This window comes from Ascaphus truei, chromosome 1 (genome assembly GCF_040206685.1).
Source record: "Ascaphus truei isolate aAscTru1 chromosome 1, aAscTru1.hap1, whole genome shotgun sequence".
Taxonomy (NCBI): Eukaryota; Metazoa; Chordata; class Amphibia; order Anura; family Ascaphidae; genus Ascaphus; species Ascaphus truei.
The window spans coordinates 49040560-49067007 of record NC_134483.1 but is presented as its reverse complement, the minus strand read 5'-3'; the positions used below and the strand labels follow the sequence as shown (position 1 = coordinate 49067007).

At 40.7% G+C, this 26448-nt stretch overlaps 1 protein-coding gene across 1 annotated transcript in view; it reads left to right on the top strand.

The window, feature by feature from the left end:
* The window catches only part of ADAMTS12 (ADAM metallopeptidase with thrombospondin type 1 motif 12), a 609209-nt gene that overhangs the window by 508712 nt on the left and 74049 nt on the right, over positions 1-26448 (top strand). Inside the window, exons 19-22 of the mRNA XM_075587768.1 lie at positions 384-1421; positions 8542-8694; positions 11803-11976; positions 17475-17621. Of these exons, the coding sequence (XP_075443883.1) occupies positions 384-1421; positions 8542-8694; positions 11803-11976; positions 17475-17621 (1512 nt within the window). The remainder of the gene's footprint in view (positions 1-383; positions 1422-8541; positions 8695-11802; positions 11977-17474; positions 17622-26448) is intronic.

The following is a 26448-nucleotide window of genomic DNA, read 5'->3' as shown; positions in this document are numbered from 1 at the left end:
GTCAGTCAGTGATGACAGAGAGGTCTGTTAGCAGTATGTTACAGTAATGCAGACAGGAGAGGATAAGGGCATGCATGAGGATAATGGCTAAGCTGGCCACTTGTGCTTTAAGTGGTTAATATACAGATGTAGCAGCTGTTATTGCTCCTGCTCTTGCAGCAGGGGGGGGAAGCACAACGCATCAATGGGAAAGGATGAGATTTAATAAAAGATGCACACTAAAATTTAACGATTGTACCCGCTAACGCATGCCTGCAGATGTGATAACATCATGTTTCAGGCCATATTATTTTATTATTTTTCTGAGAGCAGTAACTTTTCCATTATATTCTCTGAAACCTGTAACTTGTTTTGACAAACTATATTTTTACTTTTCTTTGCAGTGTTCGGTCAACTGTGGTGGTGGAGTAAGGACCCGCAATGTTACATGTGCCAAAAATAAAGATGAGCCATGTGATCCATTAAAAAAACCAAACACCAAAGCTCTCTGTGGACTTCAACAGTGCTCTCACACTAGAAAAGTGCCACTGCTTCCTATTAAATATAAGAATGGAAAAAACATCAGAATAGTTCCCAAAAAATCAGGGGATCTGAAGAGACGCATACTTTTACCAAAGAACAGGCTTCTCTCGACAACAAAAACACCAGGGTCAGTCACATCACCAGCTTCTTCGTTTATATTGTCCCCTACCATGAAGTCCATAAAAGATGATTTTCAAATCAATGATATTCCCAATTCTACCCATTTTAATGTAGATTACAAATATAACTTTGTCCTTGTGGAAAATAATAAAAGGAAAGTGAGTGTAAACGCTACCAGCTTAACTCCAACAGTTTCCAATGAAGAAGGAGAGCACCACTTAAAAAACGAAATATTAAATGTAACAGAGAGAGACTTGCAAACTGTACTCACCACGACCCACAGTCCTGAAGAAATTACTCCACGCTATGACTTCCTAACTGAACCACCAGAAGCAGAGCCTGAGGATATTGGAGACCCTGATAGCTACTATGACACTGAAATAAATTCCATAATAGAATCCCGGAGTACAAGACATAAAGGGAGATCCAACATGACTAGGAACAATCAGACTACAATTGTGTACCAGGCTGAGACATCAACTCAGCCTTCAAATATAGTGATCACAGAAATTGCAGAAACTTTAAATATTGAAGTCAATGGATCAGTCCCAGGGATCGTAATTTCAAAGCAAAGTTCTACAAAACGAGACAAGAATAAAGATGACATGGGACCGAAGGCCTCAGCAAATCCACGTGATCTGCAAGCTATCGATATTAACATTTCAGAAGATTTGCAAAATACATCTAACAGTGGCCTTTCAGTGCAAAATAAAAATATGTCAGGATTGCTGTTTAATATGTCGCAAACCATCTACTGGATAGTAGGGAACTGGAGTGAGGTAAGAAAGGTTTTTCTGTCACTGAAATGTAAAACTAGTGTCTTATTTAAAAAATGGGCATTTAAAAATGTAATTTCAATTCCAGAAAAAATGACTGCAATGTGTTAATAAATACTTTAAAGTCCACAGTTTCCTTTCTTCCAGATTCAAATCCAATGGCCAAGGTAATCTCCCTTCTAACATGGCAGAACACAAAGGACATAGCAATTTATAATAGTGTTACAGTAAGCAACAAACAGCTTTATTTTGTAGCCTGCTGTCTTATCTACTGTAACATGTGTTTGGAGGGAAAAGCCTTATGCAGCAGGAGCAGCAGCTAGTAAATACAGTCCCCAACCCCTAACATAAACCCTGGATCAAAATTATTGAGTCGTTTGTATTTGTCTCCATTCTGGAAATATCACCAACCCCTAACATAAACACTGAATCAAAATGATTGAGTCATTTGTATTTGTCTCAATTCTGGAAATGAAAGTTTCTTAGATCTGAAATAATAACAAATCTGCATTTATACAAGGAAATATCTATGTTATGAATGTCATGGGCTTGATGGTGATTCTACATATATTAAACTCTTGGCTGTTAATAACTACCTAAAACATGGGTGGCCCACTTCAGTCCTCAAGGGCCACCAACAGGTCGGGTTTTCAGAATATCTCTGCTTTAGCACAAGTGGTGCAATAATTATGACTGAGCCACTGATTGAGTAACCTGTGATGAAGCAGAGATATCCTGAAAACCTGACCTGTCAGGGACCCTTGAGGACGGTGTTGGTGAACTCTGAACTACAACATCTCAATTCTAGGAAATTATGTCCTTAAGCTAATTAATACTGTTCTAAAATGAATTGTAGTGGCAATATATATACTGTATATATTATTTGACAATTCCTTTATTTGATGTACCTACAATACTGTGTGTGTTTGTGTGTGTGTTTCTGTGTTTGTGTGTATTTTTGTTCCTTATACTGTATATGAAACTAGGGTCTCAAACTCAGTACTCAATGGATAGCTTTTATGAATACCCCTGCTTCAGCACAGGTGGGTCAATCACCTCAGCACAGGTGGGTCAATATGCTCAGTCAAAGACTATAGCATAAATTTGCATTATCTTGCAATTAGATCGCATTATGCCTGCCTTGGCATTAGTTCAATCTAGACCCTAACATAATGTAGTGCCGACTAGTATTCTAAAACAAATCTGGGGCAATCACCAACAAGACCCAGGTACATGCTGGGTACATCCTGGGTACATGCTGCAACATTTCTGCAGACAGACTAATGGCCCATCGGATTAACAGCGGTGGTCCCTGCTGTGTTAATCTGATGGGCCATTAGTCTCTGCAGAAATGTCAAAAGTGTTGCAAACACAGCAGCAGCAGAAATCACAGCAACACGCTGGTATCAGGTACAGGGTCTTCTCTCCCTCCAGACTGCACACCCTAAGGATGGTCTCTGGGTACTCACTGTGTCCCTGACCCACCCCAAGCCGCGGTTGCTCAGGGTGTGGCTAGCTCTTCCCTCACCCCCTAGGCAGGGTGAGAGGCACTGGTCCACCTATTGCTAACTAGGCCCTACTCCTCAGGCATCTAGCTAGCTCACACACTGTCTCTGCTCAGCTCTGAACCCAGGACAGACCAGAACTCAACTAACTGTCACTGACAGGAACAGGCAAACTAAATTGACACAGCCCTGCCCCTCATGATGTCAGCAGACCCCTCCCCTATGTCTCTTGCCTTAGACACAGAGTCAGGTGGCCTACCTTCACCACTCAAAGCAGGGCTTGATGTGGGGGAAACCCATGTTAACTACTGGCAGCCTGCCCTTAGCAGGGCTTATACCAGTAGGAGGATAGACATATAGCCCTATTTCTTACCAGGGCTACATATACAATATAAGAAAAATAATAATTTATAAATTATTATTTACATTTTTCATTTATAATGTATAAATTATACCATATTATACAGAAATCGAACCCAGGACCTTTCATATGCCTCTAGATCACAAGCCTATGGTGTAGAGGTAAGGCATTGGTATCAGTATATGGAAGATCCTGAGTTCAATCCCTGCATGTGTATTATATAAAATGTATTAATGTTCAATTCCCACATGGTGGGTAGCTGATATTTTTACGACTAAGAAAAAACTACTTTCTTTTAATGTTTAAACTTTGCTTCAATATATCAAAGACATCATAACTTTGTTTCTATAATACTTAGACACACGCCATCTTCACTGTTGTTTCTGTGTACTTAATATACACGCCTGGATATGAAATAGGATCACATACTGTAACGTCTATTTTTACATGAGAAACAGATATCAAGATTATACATAGAAAAACCTAGTTTGTAGTACCATTTGATTTGTGTAATCGCCACAGTTACAAATATCTATTTGTTATTTTTACAAATTGCTGTCAGACCCAGGATTTCTTATTTAATAACTTTACCCAAACCTTGGGCTGTCCTCTTGGCCATACATCCCCATAGTAGTTCACAGATCATCCGAAGATTTACGTGTATTCTAGTGCTAGGACAGCCATATTTCAACCTCCCCACCACTGACAAAACCAGATATCCTTTATCCCTAGATACCACCAGTCCTATAAAACAGAGACCTGGTCATGGGCTTAACAGGCCATTAAACATTTCTTGTATTTTTAAGACAATCTCATGTGCCAAATCGATTAAAATACTTAATATGTTCTGCTATTTCCATTGCAAAGAGTATTTCTTCCTAAGGTAGCTGTGTAACAGTAAACCAATTGGGATTATTTTTGCCTAAAGTACCTGTGTCACAGTAAACCAATTGGGAATAAGCCCTGCATTATTACGTGTCACTAGTTAAAATGTAATCAAACACATCTACCTTTTTGATCTGTTTAACTACCATGGCAGTTTATGGATTTTGATTAGAAGATCGCCTACATGTCAAGAACTCTCAGCAAGTCCATTTGATTGCGGAAAAATAGATAGAAATGTTTTTTACATATAAAGAAAGAGAAATATGATGTAGCATCTGTTAGCAAAGTTCACAATACTGAAGTGACTTGTTCTAAACAACAGTCTAAGGTTTGATAATCTTCATCAAAGGAGGGACTAATAAATGAGAATGACTTGAAGTAAAGGTGGGCTGTGTTTTGGGTTTTGTGGGGTTTGTAAGGGGGGGGTGGTTTGCTAATTTTTTTTTTTTTAATTTTGGTTTTACCAGAATTTATTTGGTTTTGGATTTTTTGCAAAATAAATAATGGAAAAAATGTAAATAAGCAGTAAAATGCTAAAATAACATCTTAATGCATGAAAAGGATTGACAGAAGTATAAAATCCTAAAAACAATATTGAAATTAAATATTATAACTGATTATATTCCTGATCACCCATGTTGCGATCATCATCACTTAAAATGTAAGCTCATGCTCACTGGAACTGGAATGCTCTTTAAATTGTTGTTGTGTGCCACCCTCATCAAAGTGCAAAATGAAAAGAAATCTGTGCTAGCTATACACGCATTTCAATTAAGAGATGTTATGCATACCGAAGTGAATTACATATTTAACTGGACTGATGAATTACTAATGTGGTACTTACCTGTATGTAATGCAGTAGAGTGAATATCGTGAAAAAAATATATATAAAGTGAGTAAAAGGGAAAATGTTCACATAAAAAAACCAAAACAAGTCCAATGAAAAGTCTCATAGCGTTCACCATAAAAATATATGGAAAGATGCAAGAAGAAAAGTCTTTCAATCAACACACAGCAAAAGCAAATGTAACCCTCCGCTGGTGTTGTGTGGGAGCAGCAACAGGACAGGCTTTTCCTCATTTAGGGTGCAGTGCCTCTATCCCATGAGGATCCTGGCAAGCAGGATAGGCCCCATAGGCAACTCTTTCTCCTCCAAAGACTACACAGTACAGTTAGAATAACTGAGTCTTTATTCCATACAGCACGTGGCATCCTCCAAAATCCCTGGAGCAGATACCAAGGGCTTGAGGCCCAAAGCATCCCTCCGAAACTCCCCCACCCCCTTATGGGATGAGGGGAACACTCCCACTCCTCTGAGGGAGGGAAGACACACACCAAGCAACCTACACAATTTGGTGGAGTGCCAGATTTTATACCCGGGGGGGGGGACTTGTAACCCTGCCCCATAATATGGCAGGTCCAGGTACTGACAGGCATCACACCATACTCATGTGACTCAGTCAGTACCCTCCCCAGGTATGACACTCCAATTGCCGGTTTAGGCCTGCCTCTAGATATAGCAACACAGTAACCATCCAGGCTGCAACTGCAGGCTAGGCCCTGCGCTGGAGTTTAACCCAAACACTGCCTGTTCCTATCAGGACTTATAGGGTTGAGGCCAGTGGAAGGCTATAGCCAGGGGCGCTAGGCTACATATATATTTACAGTAGATGATATCAACCAATAGGTGAGGTATTTAGATCTAATAAATAGGATGTTTGCTTTTTTGTTTCTCGAGACAAGATCCCCGTGTGTAGCTGCAGCTTCACTGGCTGGAATTCATCCTAATGAATTCCTACTTCTATAAATGTTTTGGGAAACAGCCTCCTGCAATGCTCTTTAATAATGCTGCCAGCAATGCTAAATATCTTTCAGAGCAGACACTAGAATGTTGACAGATGGACGGTGGCTTTGGATTTGTCAAAAAAATAATGGAAAACACTTCCAAACTTTTTTTTTACCAAAGATTGCACAGTTTATTGAAAAAATAAATATTTTTAAATCCATGGATGAGCCTCTCAGGTTTTGGTTGGAATGTTGCTCGAACCTTGAAGTTGAACATGTGTTTTTTAAATTTCAAATATCATGAAACGAAATAATTGAAAGCTTTATACAGATGTAGCAAGACATACTATTCTCGGTGCCACAAAACACCAAGTGTAAATCCCCAGCATTTATTTGCAATCTGCAGCTTCCCCGAGCAGTAGCCTTACTGCTACTGAGTATCATGGGGGGGGGGGGAGAGATTCAGTGCGCCACCTGCTGGGCGCCACCTGCTGGGCGCCTACTGTACTGTATTAACATAATATAATTATTCCGGCTGACCGAAGCCACAGAGGAGCCTCAGCTGTATATCTACATCTTAAAAACTTGAACATGACGTCAATAGACCAATCAACCGGGCATAACAACTGGGGAAAAATGTGTTTACATACTACAAAAGTGCCCTCTACTATTACGTAAAAATAAATTGTGATTACATATAAAAAATGCACATGAGTATAAGTGGCCATACAGGGAATTTGGTAATTCAAAGAAAGAACTGAATCAAAAGCACTGTCATAATAGCTGAACTGATTATAAATTGAAAGGAATGTGTCTAAAAGGAATTTCACTTTTCTGTCAAACATATTGAAGATGTTCATTTGTCTTTGTTAGTTACATTATTAGTAAGTGGAGTTAAAAGCAAATACTGAACACCAAGGAATAAGAAACCTAGCAAATGTGAAAAGAGGCATTAAAAGGAGCTAGTGGAATGGAAGAAAATTCCAGCCAACCCAAGATTTACAGCTAAGAAAGTAGGGGATCCAACAAATCCCTGTGCCTCCAAAAGAAGGCAAGGAGTGATGGTAAAATAAGTCATTGATGAATTACCTGTAAATCAAGAGCAGGTTATAATTTAAAATAAGAAAATACAACACAGGGAAAGTAAAATACGTGGACTGCGGACTCCGTAGACTGATTGTCAGATTGCCAAAATCCTAATGGAAAGGGATTGAACAATGACAAATTGTGTGAAGTTATAGTGAAATAAGATTTTTTTTAAAGAATATAATGGGGTTAAATTGAATAAAAGATGATTGGACAAACATATTTACCATGGGCTGGTGGGAATTGGCATGTTGCGGGTGGGGGGGGGTGTAATTAGTTATTAGCAATCATTCGCCTTCATTTCAATATCAATGGTGGTCATACTGTAGTTTTTTCATGCCTTCATTATTAATAGAAGTGCGAGAATATAGTCAACCGCAATAACCCCGGGATTAACGTTAGAGGACAGAAATGTAGTCCAAATGTTATAATGATGAAGGGGTCCATTTATCAAAGACTTCTGTCGCCAAAATTGGGACAAAAGTTGAAAAAAATAGTTTAAAATGCCATGTAAATCAAGTAGTCAAACTTGCCAAGTGCCGAAGGGGAGGTCAGAGCTGCACGTGTCTTTAACAATGGCGCATTAGCATGGATTCGAATTTTTAAGAACACAGAAAAAAGACATAATGATCCAGTTCTAAAAGGAATCATTAAAGTTCATATTCCAACAAAGCTTTACTTTACATGGTTCAAAAGCATTACTGTACCTCAAGTGTGGCTACAGTATTTGTGCAATAAGTATATTTACATTTGTTGTGAATACACCTGTTCAATAAAATAAATATATATATAATGTTTGTTAGGTGAGTACAGTAGGTTATTTGACACAATGGGCACTCTCCAAGATTGGTTTCTTTCTCTATTTCCCTGTCCCTCTCCCTCCAGCAAAAGCAGCATTTTGCAAACTTGAGGGAGGAAAGATTTCTGTCAGTTTCCAGTTGTTTTGCTGCAAATCGGGGAAAAGCACATGCAAATGAGCTATCAAAATGTTCAATATTTATGTACAGATCATGCTTAATGAATACTGTGAAAACACTAGATTTTAATGTGTCAAATGTCATGTCTTTTTGAGTGCAATTTTGCATTTTATACAATGTTTAATACATTTAGTTCTGCAGCCAATAAGCACGTACAGTACTGTGTTTCCTCATCTGAATGCAAAATCTAAACTGACAATGTATTTTATAGCATGCAGCTCAGACTTCCAGCTATTTTCCTTCTTCATAACTAACTTTGAGCTTTTATCAACTTGAGAATTATAGTGCTGACATTTTTAGGAGAGAATCCCCTGGATATTTCTTGCAAATTGTCCTTACATTTCATATTTTTCCCTAAATTATACATTGCATGAAAATAAGAAACTATTCAGCCAACATGGTGCCATAATTTTACTAGTAGGACTATTATCTGTAAGCTTAATTATGTAGTACTTTTACTGGAGAGGGAGAGAGAGCAAAAAAGTTGGCACAGATGCTGCAGTATAAATTCACTTTTCTTATAGTGCTCTACTTCCTGTGGTCTTGGGGCTGTGTGGAGACATGTTGAATGCAGCACTGCATCTGATTCTGATTGTGGGCACATTAAAAAGCCAGACCCAGCAACACGATGTCACCTACGTCCTTGTGCAAGCTGGAGAACAGGAAATTGGAGCAAGGTAATTTTAATTTTACTTGAGATAATGGTGTGAAGAATTAAAACATGAAAGATTGTGTTATTGCTTTTGATAGACACTTTTGGATATTAAGTTATTACATTTTGTGATTGCACTTTAGTCTGAGAACTATTACTGTACTGTACATCCCACCTCGTGATTTTGTGTACTGCATTTTTCTATTGCTATTTATAATCATAATCTTATTTTGATGATGCTTCTCAATTACCGTGTGAAAAAAAAAATACTGTTGTTTATCCTATGTATGAACACAATCATTTTTGCTTCAATTTGTAGCTGAATGTAGAAAGCAACAATCCCGCCCATTTTGCTTATTTATTAGTATTTTTTTTACATGAATCAAACCGGGGATTCCTTTGTACAGTTGCTGCTGGAATTCCCTGGATCCAAAGATATTTACTAGTTTAGATGCCTGTGTTCCTTCCTGAATTTTCAAAGATGGCGCCTGTGGTCATCCAATAGGAAGCTGCAATATCAAACCCTTGATGACAATGCAGCTCTCTACTGCCTAGGTAGACTCACGGCATATGGCAGCCATTTTGAATGCTTGAATCGGAGCTGAAACACAGCCCCAGTGCTCGCGCCCCCTCTACCCTCTCCAATGACGCATCCCGTCACATGACCCCACGACATAATTTGACGCTGCGTTGCAATGGCGACACATTGCTGAAGAGCCGGCAGAGAGCAGGTAAGGGAGTTACAGAGGCCTCACGCCTCCAATTACAGATGCAGCCACCAGTATTAGAACACACTTACCTGGGAAATTCTGGGAGATTCTGGGGCAGTTTCACCGTAAATGCCTCAACATTTCTGTAAGATTCTTAATGGCCCATCGGATTAACAGAGCGGGGGTCCCTGCCGTCCCCTTCAAACTGAATGAGACAGCAGGGACCCCTGCTGTGTTAATCTGATGAGCCATTAAGAATCTCACAGAAATGTTGAGACCTTTACTGTGAGACTGCCCCAGAATTTCCAAGGCAAGAGTTCTAATACTAGTGGCTGCATCTGTAATTTAAATGCCTTGGGGAAGAGCGCGGGGCCCCTGTAACCGCCATGCCCCCCCTATAAAATCTTGAGCTCCCCAGTTTGTGCACCCCTGATATATATCATATGTGCCAACATTTTCTCTGTGGAAATTAAGAGATTTGACCCACCCGTGTAACTTTGTCTACGCCGACAATTATCATTAGCTCCACCCCCTCCGTGCCCACTTAATCACAGTGGTTTCTTGAAGTCCCTCCCCACTCCAGAATGCTAAAGGCAGATTTAGTCTAAAAGGTTAATAAATGTTACAGCATACCTCATAGTAGTCCCAATTCTCCTGGGACTGCCCAGTTTATCCTAGTCCTGGGGTGAGGAATCTCTACCAGGGTAGCATCAGATAAAGGAGAGAGTCACGCTACTGGCTCTCTGTCCTCTCAGAGCAGATCTCCTGAAGGGGAGGGGAAAAGGGCACTCCAGAGAAAGGCATGAATGTATTAATGTGAGTATACAGATGTAGCAGCCGTTATTACATATGCTGGCACTCACCCATGCAGCATCTTTTTCGCAAGTGGAAAATCCTTTAAAATGGCATTTGCTTCTGCTGGTGTTCTGTGTGTGTACAGCAATAACATCTGCTATATCTGTATATGTATGAGTGTAGATGTATTTGTTTGCTATGTTGAGTATGTGTATTTGTGTGCTGAGGTCAATGTGGATGGTCAAGGGCATTTGGTCAGAGCCGTTTCGCCACAGCCAAATGACCGCCGGTACTTGGCTGCAACTTACCTCGCCACCGGAACCTGTAATCCACTTCGCCACTAAGGTAAGTCCCTAGCCTTAACCCTTAAACTAAAACCATCTAATGTTAACCCCTAATACAAGTGCTATCCCCTACCCTAAAAACCTTAAGCCAATACTCTAAAATCCCTTAAGTTAACAAACAACCTACCTTAACCGCAAAAACTCCAAAGTTAACCACCTAAGCACTAAAACTTACCATATTGCAGAAGCGGCCTGCTGTGGAGGTTCTAGAAGCAGATCGGCTGCAGTGAATTGTCTGTCTGGCCGAACCCCGGCACTCATTTGGGTGCGGCAAAACTTCCACGGCCAAATGTCCCATTCCGCAATGTTGACACGTGTATATTTTTTTGTTGCAGTTTAATTGAGGGAAGGAAGTGCCAGATTGAGTGTGTGTGTGTGTGTGTGTGTTACTATGAGTGTATATTTATACAGGAGTGTCTTTGTTTCCATGTGCTGAGATGTGTGTACAGTATGTGTATGCTGTGGTCAGTATAAGTGTGTATATTTGTGTGCTACAGTTTAATGTATGTATGTTTGTGCGGCATTGTGAGTAAGTTAAGGTGTTAGTAACCCCCTCTACCCTTAAGGAAGGTGGGGCATGACGGGGGGGTTGAAGCCACTAGGGTCGGAAGTAAGGGGTTAAGTGTTGTATTGGTCAGAGTAAGGGGCTGGCATTAGGAGGGTATATAAGGTGAAGTAGTCAATCCCCATGTTTCCTGCTTGTGGCACAAGGATTCCGCAATCCTGACCCTAGTTTTGCTTTGGAAATGAGTGTTGAATGTTTGTTTTTGATATGTTTATGGAACATTTATAAAAAATAAAAGAGACATAACGATAAAATGGAAAAAAGATTAAAGTGATCTATGAGATAGATTAGATAGATTAGATGGTTTAGGTGGCTTAGATGAATTAGATGGATTAGATGGATTTGATGGATTTGATGGATTAGATGGATTAGATGGATTAGATGGATTAGATGGATTAGATAGATAGATTTTAAATTATGGTGGGTGAAAAAGGCGACAGAAAACCTCCACCGTTAGCATATAGCCAATAAAGAATATCCCTTGTGAGCACATTCACATGTCTTAGACAGGTCTGCAACCCTGCCTTTCAACCATTATCACCTCGCATACAGTGTTTCCACTGTAGCAAGGGATTCTGGGAAAGGACATGCAAATGAGCACACAAAGTCTGCCCCAGATTTTCAAAGACAAGTGTGCGAATACTCGTTGTTGCATCTGTAGTGTAATGTAGAAATATAATAGCAACCATGTTAATGCTTATTTTTCTCTTTTCTTGTAGTGTTCTACAAACTGTGGTGGTGGTTTTAAGACCAGAGAAGTTCAGTGCACAGATGTTCGGGAAAATAGACCCCTCCGGCCCTTTCACTGTCAGTCTCCAGGACATAACCCACAGCAAAACATTTCCTGCAACACACAGCTCTGTTTGGCATGGCTTGTGAAACCGTGGAGTGAGGTACCACTCATATGCTGCTTACACAGTTACCATTTGTTTCAAAGAGATGGAGTATTTGTTTCATTTTAACACACTCATTTGATATTCAAAAGATATCAAAGTATTCAAGGCATTATTGAACCCCTGAAAGCAAAAGGATTAGTGGTGTTGAAACACAGTTCTTGAATATTAATATAGAGTACAAATAGCATATAACTTTGTTAACCCCGTCAGTGCCAGAGAGTATACATGGCCATGGACCCTGCGGCACTGACGGGTCACGTGACCACTTTTCTGAGCCGAAGGGGAGTGTCCACTGCTATAATGTAAACCGTGATTGTGGCCGCGCTGATCGCGGACAGCCTCTAAAATACTAGAAAAAGGCCATGACGTGCAGCGTACCTCATAAGGGTGCCTAGGGTGGCATTTTTTATGAAACACGCAGTCCATCAATAGGGCACGAAAGGGTTAAATGGCATTCAAATATTGGCAATATATATATATTTTTTTTTAAATACTTGCATTTCTAGTTGTGTAAATCGAACTTCATGTTATTTACCTTTGTTTTTAAACAGTTTGCATTGCCTGTTTATGATTTCCTGCCCAAAAAAGGAGTACAAGGACTACAAGTGCATGAATGTCATTTTGCATATTTTTTTGAAGACTACAAAATGATTGCACATCAAGATTTTTCAAGCATTTGTAACATCTGTCCAGCGTATTAGGCAAGGAGGGTGGCAGCATACCCCCAAAGTGTGGCGGTCTGACTGGGGCTGAACCGGGTTTCCCCCCCTTCATCCCACTGTCCCAGTTGAGGGGAGGTTTGTTCAACCAGCTCTATGATTTGCCAGTGGAGAGAGAGCTTGGAGCACTCCCAAGACAAATCCCTCCACTCAACCGCTTCATTCAAGTGTGCAAATTATATCTCCCTGCTCCTCACCTGTACTGTGGAACTAGTTTGTAGCAGAGCTGATGAGCAGGGAGATATAATCTGCTCACCAGAAGGAAGAAGCTGAGTGGGTGGTGTCATGAGAAGCTCTGATCTGCCTCAGGTGTGCTTGCATCTCTCATCGTACAGGAGAGATAAGGCAGATAAAGCCCCCTTTAAAAAAACAAAAAGGCACTGACCCCTATACTAGACAATAACAGTCCCTTGCTCCCTCTGTCCAATCCTTGACCCACTATCTGCCTCAATCTCTTCCCCAAATCCTCTGCCCTTCAATCCTGTCCCCAATTTCCCTACTGCTTCAACCCAGTCACCGACTCCTCTGCCCCCTTCAAAAGAGTCCCTGACCCCCATATCCCTGATTCCCCTGTCCCCTACAATCCAGTTTCCAACTCCCCTATCCCCTTCAATCCAGTCTGACTCTCCTGTCCCCTTAATTCCAGTACCTGACTCCCCTATCCACCTGAATTCTGTCCCTGGCTCTCCTGGCCCCTAAATCCAGTTATTGACAACCATGCCAACCCTAAAGCCTGATTTTCCCACCCTTTATATTACATGTCCTCAGTACAGTTGTGCAAAACAAAAATGCAGTAGAACATTTTAAAGCTTCCTTAGGCTTTACATTTGCCACATTTATGGAGCCACTTAAGATTGAGATCTGGTCTGGCAGAACCATTTATGGGTAATAGTAGCTGCAGTCATTGTCACGGTAGACCAAACTTTTACAGGGATGGCAAACACTACACAGAACGAGAGAGTTAAATAAACAAAGGGTTATTCTGGCCAGAGCCATGAGGGAGCAACACAGTACAGATAACATGGCAACAATTTACCAGAACAAGGGTTAATGGGGACTACTAGCTCACTAGTTGCAGGGGTCTGCCAAAGTGAGCTTACCCTGGATGCCTCCTCAATCTATATGTCCCAGACTATGAGAACACACAGAAAAAGAATCCCCTATTTAGTGAGAGCACTCGAGGCTAAGGTGGAGAACTGATAATAAACGTAGGGGCTAAATGACCTGAATATGAATGTATATGAGAGCAAATGATATGGTTATAACATTAAAACATGAATCTTTATTGAGGAGTAAATCTCCAAGACTAAAATAAATTGGGTTAAAACCATAAACCTAATGAAAGCGATACTAAAGCTAAGCGAATTAAAAGGAAGGGAAGCTATCAGACACTACTAGTTGGCATGAGTGAATGAACCATATAAACAGTAGCAATCATGCAACAACTAAGATGCCGTGTAGTGTGTATTATGTCCCCAACGGGGGTGGTGTGTAGGACAGTGTCACCTACACCAGGGGAGAGGGAAGGGGAAAGGAAGGGTGGGGGATAAACCCAGTCCAAACTCAGCAGATAAGTGCCACTATGAGTCCAGTAAGTAATAGGAGGAGTCTATATGTAAGGTAAGTAGACCCAATAGCTAGCGTATCTAAACTCCGGGAGAGCCTAACAACGGCTGACCCATGGTCATATACTGATCACGTTGTTATCCTCTAGCGCAAACTGTACTCTGCGCGACACGATCTGAGATGTCTCACTGAGCTGCTATACTGTGGGCCAGAGTCAAGCTCCACCCAGTTGGAACGGATAAATTCCATTGCTGCCTAAAGGTGTAGATATATTTCTCAAGGTATTAAATATATGATATGTACTGGATATATAGCGTGTAAAGACTCGATGAGCCTAGTCTCGGTTCACCCTATGTCCAATAGTAAACACATTACCAGTATAGATACTTATGTGGGCAACTAAGTGGTGCTCTTCCCCAATAGTGACATGCACATTCCACTGGGGGGGAGTAGTCCCCAATAATTCACAGCTCAGTGAGTGGATATAGTTACCAGATTGTTTGGGTGGCTGGACTTGGGGATAGCCTGCTATCGGCTCACCCTATAGTGCTCTCACTATATAGGGGATTCTTTTTCTGTGTGTTCCTTACATTTTTTGCCCCTGATTGTAGCACCATATCAATAGCTGTAATGAGGGTTTTTCCCTGTCCTTCCTTCCCCCTTCCCCCTCTCCCAGTCCTCTCCTGAGTATTTAATAAGTCCCAGACTATCCCAGTACCATGGGATCCCTGAATCCCGGTCTACAGATCACTTTTCCAGTTTGGCTCTAGTCACCGAGACCAACAAGAAACAACTGTGGAGCCCTGATTGGCATCGACATGTTTAGTTTCCCGGCCTTCATATAAAAACTTTGAGATCGGCTGCCTACTAATGAGTGGAGACCTCTCCTCCACTGAACCCATCAGGAGCTGAGCGAGCATGGGAAATTGGAACTGAGCAATGGGAATCGAGCTTCCAGGGCTAGGACCCAGGCCTTGGTTCCCAATTTCAGCTCCATACCTCTCTCAGACGTAAATACCTGGCTCAACCTTTTTTAGTATGTACTTCCCCAGCAGAAGGGCTCCCCTTTCCGCACCTCACCATTGTTGAGACAGTGCAACTGACCCACAAAAAGGCTAGTCCCTGACTCACTATAAGATGGCCACTTGACTATTGTTTGCAGGCCAAGCATACGAGTCACAGAAAAATACACAAACCACAAAGATACATAATGCATACTACACACATGTATATCTAACTGTTGGATACATGTTAAAAGGTCTGGTAGCCATTTTGCAGCCCAAAGGTTGACGGTAAATAGGACCTCCATCTTGACTGGTAGGGGTAACAAGCTGGCTTAACATTTAATATACTGTGCCACGCTTCCACTATCGTCACAGTTATAAATACACTTTATCAGCAACTCCAAATCTAAAAGCACATAAAAGCATAATCCAGTATTTCTTTCCAACTTTCCTACTATCTCAGCTATTGATCTAAATCCAAACAGTTCCTTTGTTATCATTTGTACTTTGATGAATTGACCTGCTAGAATACCCTACAAAGACTTCGGAATGTGGTAACTCTTAGCTCATAATAGAGTGTTAGGGTATTACCACAATTTCTTTTCCTCGATACATGTTCTTTTTTTCTTATAACAAAGAGGTTTTCGGTTAAGGAATATTGGAGCCTATGTACTGAGGCAATTTAGAACTGAAACTTTGTAATTTTGTGTTGAGCCTCTTTGCACCAATGTATCAAGGACTTTGCTCCAGTAGTTGTGTAATGTGCATCAGCTTATTTTATGGCAGTATAAATAAGAATAACATTCATAGTGCTCATGAAGAGGCACACAACGTTTATCAGAATATTTTTTTTTATATATATGAATAATGGTATGACTAATCAATATAAATTACACCTACCCTGACCCTCTAACGAACATAATCATAGTACCTCTTGAGATGAATTCCGCCAACATGCTGTGAGTTATAGGATTCAAAATAGCTTGATTCAGTGAAGAAGGATATAAAAGCACCACTAAAACGTGAACTGGAAACCCAGATGGAAAAGTATTAAAATATAATGTATTTAATCATTACAAAGACAAAACAAATTACTCCAACATGTTTTGCTCCTCTAGTACATTTATGTTATGTTATTCGGTGTATCTTGTCAAATGTTTCATATGGAACACTCAAAAACAGACATTAAAAAAAGAGACCTTATGTATCCAGTCTCCAAACAATTTACCATTGCCTTTTGGGGAGTTTAAAATATTACATATGTACAGTATTGCTATAAAACCTATCCAATCAGGTGTCCATGGTAGTGACAGAATTACTATTCAGCACCACAGAGAAGCCTGTGGGATATTCAACTAAGAACTTTTGTTCCCAAAGGATTAAATGCCAAATGGGATTTGAGGTATTTTCTGTAATTTATAGGATGAAGTAGTCTGCATTTGCCCCATTATATTTATTTATTGATGATATAGCATATATTGCTATTTATAATTTCCTGCTTTATATTATATTGATTACACATTATATTAAAGGGACTCTTCTTAGTAGATTTCTCTGTATGTGATAATCACACATGATTTGATTAATTTCACCTGTTTCTACTTCCTGTTTATACCTGTTAGTCCTTGATAAAGCACCTCACATGCTCGAAACATGTAGGATAGATTTTTAGTCTTTGTAATGATTCCATAAACTATTTTTGTGTCCTTTTCCAACCTGTGCATGCCGTGCACTTTATAGTGGTGCTTCGTATTCTTCCACACTGTTTCCAAGCATTTTTTGTGGTATCAGTAGGAGGAGTTTGGAAGGAGGTACAGTACTTGAAGCTCACTTTTTTTTGCGGGGGAGAAAAGGCAAAAAGTCTGAGTTAACGATTACTTTCCATCTTAAAAATATGCACCCTGTGTAAGAAACTGGAGCAACTACTTTGGTATATAGGATGCAATTTTGGAGCAAAGTTGGTGAAGAGACCAAAAAAGAAATGTGTTTCTGCGTGTTTTACTTATCAAATGTTTTACCAGAAAATAACACATTGAGTTACCTCTCGTTTTCAACTATGTCCTGGGCACAGAGTTATGTTAACAATATATGGTTACATTAAAAGAACAGATGTTATGCGTTATATTTACAGCGTTGATAACATAGGCACCGTTATGTTTTAATGGCAACAACTGTTGTACATGTCTTTTGTATAATGTTTTGTTAGTGTTCAAAGAAATGTGGGAGCGGCATTCGGCAAAGAGCTGTGTTTTGCCCAAAAGAGGATCTATGTGATGTGAGGAAGAGGCCAATCTTCAGTGCAAATTGCAGTCAAGAACCATGCGTCAGATGGAAAAATAACTCATGGACAGAAGTAAGAAATGGTGCACTATATAATATGTGTGGTACATACTGCTGCAGCCAGCTTGAGTCTAACATTTGCCCGTAATTGTCCGGGGCTTTTTTCGGCTGGCGCCCGGCTGGCGCCACGCCAGCCGCATCTTCACCTCCCTGCGTGCAAAATCAAGATGCTGTTCCCCTCCCCTTCCGACCCCCTGGCTGCTCCTCTGCTTCGCGCAGCTTTGCGTAGCTTCCCCTTACCCCTGCTTCCCCTTCAGCCTTCGGGCATGCCGGGGAACCCTGGCACGTGTGACCGGTGCCACAGTGACGCGCGGCACGCGCCAGGAAAAAAACAAAACCAGCCGAAGACTCAAGCTCGGTCGCCACTGTATGAGAGTAGATTTTATTACATTATTAATGAAATATAATATGACTTTTTATAATATTAATGAATACATTCAGGTCCATATTTACTAAATGGTGCTATTTCAGAAAACACTTTCTGATGCTGCAAGATACCTTGTGGGGTCTTTCTATGCAGGAAAGTGCCTTATGGAATAGCACTCCTTAGTAAATATGTCCCTTTCTCTCCTAAGAATGTAAATGCTGCTGTCAACTTGTACTGTATGTTTTGCCAGATATGTGTAATGAATTTCTTCAGGCATAGAGGTAAAAAAAAAATAGAGATAATAGTCATCATTATGTTATTCTCCATAAAAAAAAAGCCTACATTTAGTGAATAGTGCATGATACTGTTTACATTTTTTCACTAAGGAAAAAAAGTATAATTTCATACATAATGATATACTTTGTCATGAGACAAGAATATACAATATGTATCTGCGTAGGAGTACGACCATATCACAACTCTTCATGTAACCCCTTACAGTTAGTCTTTACAGAAATTCATAATAAATGGTAAATACTGTATCGGTATGGTAGAAAAATATAATCCAGATATGTACGTTTTAATATATTTATTGTTGTGGAACCGGACCATTTGGATGTTATCCCTCTACTTTTGAGCAGGGAGGATGATGGTGTATTTCATAAAAATAGAACAGTGGTTCCCAATCTTATTTATATTGTGCATGTGCACCTCCTGCCCAAAAAAATATTTGTTCTGCGAACCTCTAATAAATCTTATTGCCTACTCAAGCAAAACTGTTTGACCAATCCCAGGCAATAAAGTGTCCTGAGCTGTTTGGGGAATGCATGCTTAATAGAACCCCAATCTTCCCCGCAGTGTGTGCAGATGGCAATGGGGGGTATTGCTGTCAATTACTATGGGGACTTCCAAAGACTCACCCCACAATGCCGTGCTACTGGGGAGAAATAGTTGGAAGCTCCTGCTCTAACTGGCAGTTTTACCACCTACCCCAAGGTGCATTGTGAAGCCTTACTAAGTGCGCAGTCCCCACACAGGCTCAAGAACCCTATAAACTCTCTGGGATTCGCCATTAAAAAAAAATATTGGGGGGTGACCACTTGGAGACATGTCCCAACCCCTTAAGGGTTCCTACCTCCTTTTGGGAATCACTGTTCTAGAGTTAGCTCTTGAGTTTTACTACTTGAAGTGAGTCTTCAGACGAGATGAGCTACAGATATTTCTGTTTATCTTTTCAAGATCCACCTAGAGGCACATACATACCAAAACAAGTTCGAACAAGCTTCTCTTCAGGGAAATATAAAGATAAATTAATGGAGCTATGCAGAAAAAGAAGAAGAAAAAGCTTCCAATTGCAGAATTAAAAAAATAAATCAGAATTTCAAAGTCAGAAAAACGTTGTATTGTAATCCACAATTTCTGAAAATTCCTATGTGATACTCTTTAATAATAGGTGCTACAATTAGAGTTTCCCAATAACTCATTCTTTATCGGTTGTACATTACCTCACATACTGAAAACATTGAAATGTGACAGATAAAATATAGACTGAAACTGCACCTTGTTGTGCTGATGCCCTTCGAGTGTCCCAGTGACCTTCATCCTCAGTAGGGACCTCCAAGCAGAGCTAGTCAACAGTGACCTGAAAAAAAGAAGAAGCCTCGTAGTGTAGTATATTCTTTAAAATATATGAAACAGAGTAGCCAAATACACTTCCAATGTTTCATCTTTCACAAACGGCTCATCAGTTTTACTTCTGTAATCCTCGCGGTTTCTTTCATAGTCCGAGCGATGTGGAGTGTGTGAGCCTCCGAGGGTGGCACCTGGGACTGCCACTCCAGCCTATTCCCATGCTCACTTACCCGCTGGTTATCAATGTACTGTACATTGCACTTCACAGCAGTAATACACATGACATAATAATATAACACATAATGAGAATAAGTGTGTCAGACATAAAAGTAACAAAATCATCAAAAAAAGGGAAGGCATCACTTTGATGATGTGACATTACCTTAAAGGGAGGGAAGCATATGGTACCTGATTGGTTGTGCTTCCCTCCCATTAAGGTTACATCAAATCACCCCAAAAAGGTTAAGCATCACATGGTACATCTACCAATCGTATTAGTGGGTGCACCATGTTATTCCATCAAGTTTGATAGAGAAGTAATTCCCTGCCAAACGTGATGCCTAGACATATGGTACATCCACCAATCCGATAGGTGGATGTACCATGTGTCTGTCAAATGTGATGTCAAAGGCCTTCTCTCTGCTCTCTCTGCGCAGCTCTTCTTGACGGGTAGTGGCTTGGCAGAATTAACATAGCGGGAGTCCCATTCAGAAGCAGGAACCCCCACTTTATTAATCCTGATGGGCAATTCCTCCCTGCACTACACTTGGCTGCGATCAGACCGCACTTGGGCCATGGCCCACCCGCTCCAAAAGAAAGATGAGAAATATCAACATTGAAATATTTTTTTCAGGCGAACTAAGTGAAAATAGAGACACTAATGTGTTTGACTGTTTTTCCATGCTGGAGAAATTTGTTGTCTTTGAGACCAAACAGTGGTGGAACATCATTACTCTGGAGAAACATCTCCAGAGTGAGAAGATCCCTAGGGGGCTTAGGTTCCTCAAACAACCCACGTTTCATCTCGAAGGCGAGTATTTTACTGGAGCTAAGAATACAATTTTGGACAATTGTTCTTTTGAATTAATCCAAAATCAATTAAATTAAGTGTAACCCATCGACCCCCACCCAATCGCAGATCAGGTCCCCTAAGGTGTTCTGTGGTCTGGCTACATGTCTCGGTGTGGTGCATACCTGCTGGCAACAGGAGGGCCTGAGTCTCCTGCGATGACATGGGGGAACAACAGGACAGGTTTCTGGGGTGAATGCCTTCGTTCTCCTTCTACTGGTGCAGCGCCTCTATTTGCAGTAAGCCCCAAGGATAAGGGGTGGAATCCCTACTGCAGAATCCCCTCCCAAGGATGAGAGATTCCAGTCTCACACAATAGGTCTTTTTCCAATTAGCAGCAGGTCTTTATTTCTCTCAGCAGCAGCAGACAGGTACAATCAATATACACAGCCAGCTAGCTGTTCTCCGTTAGGATGTCCCTGCCTCCACTCTGGACCCAGGGCCATCCAGAGTGGGGCTAGCTCTTCCCTTAACCCCTAAGCAGGGTAAGAGGTATTTGGTCCACCTCACTATCAGCTCTACTCCTAGGCTGCTCACTCTCCTCTTCTCGCTAGCTAACTCATAACTCCTCACAGACTAGTGTCAGACTTGACAACCACTAGACTCTTGTGACACTTGTTCAGAACCACTCTAAATAGGAAGTGCACTGCTCTTTATGATTTCAGCAGACACCGCCCCTGTGTCTCTTGATTGTACACAGGGTCAGATGACCTACCTCCACCATTCAGGGCAAGTGCTTGAAGTGGGGGAAACCCATGATAACTCATGGCAACCTGCCCTTACCAGGGATTATTGCACAGGAGGAGGATAGAAAAATAGCCCCTAATCTTACCAGGGCTACATAAGGATAATTTGGAACCTTCTGTGATAAGAGGATTTAAAACAAATGGATCTGGAGATTCAACTAAAAATAGAGAAATTGTAAAGTAACATTATACAGTACTGTATCTATAAAACAAAAGAAACTCCAGAGAGATAGAGAGGACTATGTCAGAAATAAAGTTATGGACTGGATAGAACTGAAAATTAAAACTTTGAGTTTTAATAGACAACAACATAATAATCTGTATGAGTGAACCCCTTATAGAAACTGAAAGAATAGTTATCATTAAATACAAACAATATTTATTAAAGAGGAGGATATCACCAAAGGGACACTAGAAGCCCCAAACAGAATAAAAGAGAGAGCAGAGATGGAATATACTTATAGGGAAATGAGTGTGCCTAGAATATTGCATAGAGTATTTAACTACAACAGAAGAGGCTAAGAATGATAGGCATTACCCTATTAAGTATAATAATAGACAACACCCCTCCAATTTTAGAAATAAACGTGATAAAGACAAAAGACATCTGGGCCAGATAAAAGATTCAGTATGACTCTTTTTTTTTAAAGGAGAAGACAGACGTATTCTTTTAAAGGGAGAAAAATGAACAAAGCTTTTTCCCAATGCTCTCAAAGTAACAGATATTCCCCGTTGAGGGAAATCACCTGTACAACATCCATATTAAGAAAGAACAGAAATCCAAACAGTGAAGAGGCACTAGTGGAGGCAGGGGCCATAATAAAAAAAGATTAGATAAGTAACCCAATTGGAATGTACAATATTAGAAACAATGTTTTAACAAATAATCAAGTTTCTATTTTAAACAAGGGTCTTAATTTTGCCCCAACATTGAGATTTTTATTGATGCCAATACATTTCTTAGGAAAATAACTTTGAAAGGGTACTTTCCCCCAAAATAGCTTGAGAAGGTCTACAATAGTACAAGAGAAGCCTCTTGAGGGAGAAGAGGTCACTTTTAAACATTCAAATGTGAGATCGAATTCCACTTTTTATCCGTAACATTGCAAGGGACATTTTCTGGATACCTTTTTTCAAATGATAAATAAAGATTTTTTTAGAATGAGGTACCAAGCAGGTTAAAAAAGAAATAAAAGAGTTACAATCTAAATAATAAAGGATTTACAGCCCTGCTATAATTAAATGAAATAAGAAAATAGTAATAAAACAGGCGGACAAAGGTGGTGGTAGGGTAATTATGAACGTATATTAAAGAGACTAACAGAATTCTTTGTGATTCTGGAACATATCTGAAGTTAGCCAAAGAATAGCAGAATTTTGAAAATTTTTAGAGAAGATTCTGATGGAAGGCAAAATTAAAAGTATTCTAAGTGAGTCTGATTACAATTTTCTTTTCAATCAATATCCTAAAGTACCAAATGTTTTATTTAATTCCTAAAATTCACAAAAGTATCAGATCTCGCCCGGGGAGACCCATTTATTTTGGGATCGATTCTATTAAAGTACGTTGAATCTATCCCAATACATAGATTTTTACCTTCATGAATATGTAGTCAAGTTACCTTCTTATTTGAAGGACACTAAACAAGTTATTAATCTACTAGACAGTAAGGTTTGGGAAGTAGATTATATTTTTCTTACTGGTGATGTTATGGCACTTTATACTAGTATAAATCCCCAACAGGGATGTGGGGCGATTAAAATAATTTGAAATAAGGATAACTTCAATGCTATTAAAACAAACATAATTTTTAAGTACCAGTATAGAGTATATTTCATATCATAATTATTTCTGGTTCACTGATTTGTTTAATCTTCAGATGTGTGGTACAGCCATGGGGATCAGGTTCGCGAATCTCTTCCTTGGGAGTGTAGTACAGTAGGAGGATCGCATTTTTAATACAAATTCATTCAATGCGAGCCTGGTCCTTTGGCACGATATGTAGATGACATTATTTTTATTTAGAAAGGTAACAAAGACCTCCTTAGTTAATTGTTTAAATACTGTATTTATATTAAAATGATTTAAATCTGACATTTACTACTAATTTTATTAAGTCAGAAATTACATTTTTTGATTTGTCATTATGTGTAGAAGATAGTCATGTATATTGTAAATAATTTTTTAAGTCTGTGTACATAGAAAAAGCTGTCATCGGAATAACTGGCTTAAGAACATACCATATGGGCAAATGAGAAGAATCAAGAGAAACGGCAGAATTAGATAAAATATATCAAGAACAATCAAATGTTTAGAGAGGATATTTTCAGATAAAAAATATGACTCACAATAACTTAGGGTAAGTTGGCAAAAAGTTGAGATCCTATAGCGAAAGAATTTGCTTATAGAAAGATGCAATATTAAAAAAACCTGAAATTAAAGGAAGCGGTAAAGAATTGTTGCCATTCATCACTCAATTTAACAAAGAGTTTTTTTTAAGTGAAATAGATTTTAAATAAACATTGGAGTATTTTTAAAGTCAGACCTAATTTTAGTTACAGACTAGCTTAGACCACCTGGATGTAGAATACATTGTGTAAACAATCCAGGGGTTGGGTCCTACTACTTGTGATTTGGACTCAGTTCCAACATGCCTTCTCTTAGGCTGTGTTGATGTAATCGATATAGTTTTTGCAAAATATTCCCGTGCTCTTTGCAAATGGGGATCTTTCCAGAATTGCTGAAGGAGGCAGTCATCAGACCTCTTCTAAAAAAAAACATTCATTAGACCTGCGCCGCGTGGCTAATTACAGGCCTGTATCATATCTTCCCTTCCTAGGGAAGGCTATTGAGAAAGTGGTTGCAACCCAACAGGAAACCTGTCTATCAACATGATATTTATTACTCATTCCAGTCAGGATTCAGAAGATGGAATAGTACTGAAATAGCTCTGGTTTGTGTGCTCAAAGATCTCCTGGTAGTGAGAGACAGAGGTGACTGTTCGATCTTTGTACTTCTTGACCTCTGCAATATTTGATATGATGGACCATGGGATCTTAATGGAGCGCATGAAGGATTTCGGTGGACTGGGTGGCACAGTTCTCAACTGGTTCAGATCTTTTCTCAATGGCAGGTCACAGAGTATCTTCAGGAGTGCACTCCTCTACACCAATGCCCATGTCATGTGGAGTGCAACAGCATTCTAACATATCTCCTATGTTGTTTGCAGTGTACATGCTGCCATTGGATGATATAATAAGACAGCATTGTCTGGGTTCACTGCTATGCAGATGACACTCAACTCTATTTGCCCTTTGCACCTGGTACTAAGGACCCATTATTAGTCCTTAATAGATGGTTATCTGTGCTCCTAGAGTGAATGAGTTCCAGTTGGTTGAGGTTGAATCCTGATAAGACAGAAGTGCTTGAGGTGGATTCTCACCATTGGAAGACAACAAGACTGCAGCTAGGTCAACCAACTGGCCTGAAGCTTGAGGAATCCCAGTTGCTAAACTCTGTACATGTGCAGAATCTTGGTGTTGTCCTTGACTGTGACTTCACCCTTAAACATCAGGTATTAGTCGTGATCAAATCTTCATTCTTCCACCTAAGGAATATTGCTAAGATTAAGCACTTGATCCCCCAGAGGGTCTTACTATGCTTGTCTATGCCTTTTTATCCTCATGCCTGGACTACTGAAATGCACTCTACCTGGATCTTCTGGAAACAGTTTACACATATTATGATGTACTGTAATATAATTTGCACTTTAGTGTTATCAATCACAGGACGATTCGGATTTGCTAGGAGTGAACATACTTTAAGAAATGTGTGAGTAAAGATTATTAGTACAGGTAAACCCCGTTATAACGCGCCTCGTTATACCGCGATTCGGTTATAACGCGGTTTTCCCGTGGCTCCCGTTTTTTTTGCACACTGCACACACTGCACACTGCACACACACTGCACACTGCACGCACACTGCTCATTGCTCACACTGCACACACACTGCTCACACTGACACACACTGCACACTGCACACACACTGCTCATTGCTCACACTGCACACTGCACTCACACTGCACACACTGCACACACACTGCTCATTGCTCACACTGAACACTGCACACACACTGTTCACACTGCTCACACTGCACACACTGCACACACACTGCTCATTGCTCACACTGCACACTGCACACACACTGCTCACACTGACACACACTGCACACTGCACACACACTGCTCACACTGACACACGCTGCACACATACTGCTCATTGCTCACACTGCACACACACTGCTCATTGCTCACACTGCACACTGCACACACACTGCTCACACTGACACACACTGACACACACTGCTCATTGCTCACACTGCACACACACTGCTCATTGCTCACACTGCACACTGCACACACACTGCTCACACTGACACACACTGACACACACTGCTCATTGCTCACACTGCACTGCACACACACTGCTCACACTGACACACACTGCTCACACTGACACACACTGCACACTTCACACACTGCACACACACTGCTCACACTGACACACGCTGCACACACACACTGCACACACTCACTGCACACAGCCCTCACAATACACTCACATGTCAGCAGCCCACCCCCCCCTCACATGTCAGCAGCCCACCCCCCCTCACATGTCAGCAGCCCACCCCCCCCCCTCACATGTCAGCAGCCCACCCCCCCCTCACATGTCAGCAGCCCAACCCCCCCCCCCTCACATGTCAGCAGCCCAACCCCCCCCCCCCCTCCCTCTTGCAGCTGCAGCAGCAGCAGCAGATCTGGCTGGGAGGACACAGACACACGTTGCCACGCACCGCAAAACCAGGAGGCTGGGAGGAAGAGGGAGGGGGGCTGGGAGGGAGAGGGAGGGGGGGCTGGGAGGGAGAGGGAGGAGGGCAGGTCTCTGTTTTGGGTTCACCCCTGTGCCCTGGCTGGGAGTGAGGGGGGCAGGTCTCTATGGGGGATCCCCCCTCCCTGTGAGGGGCA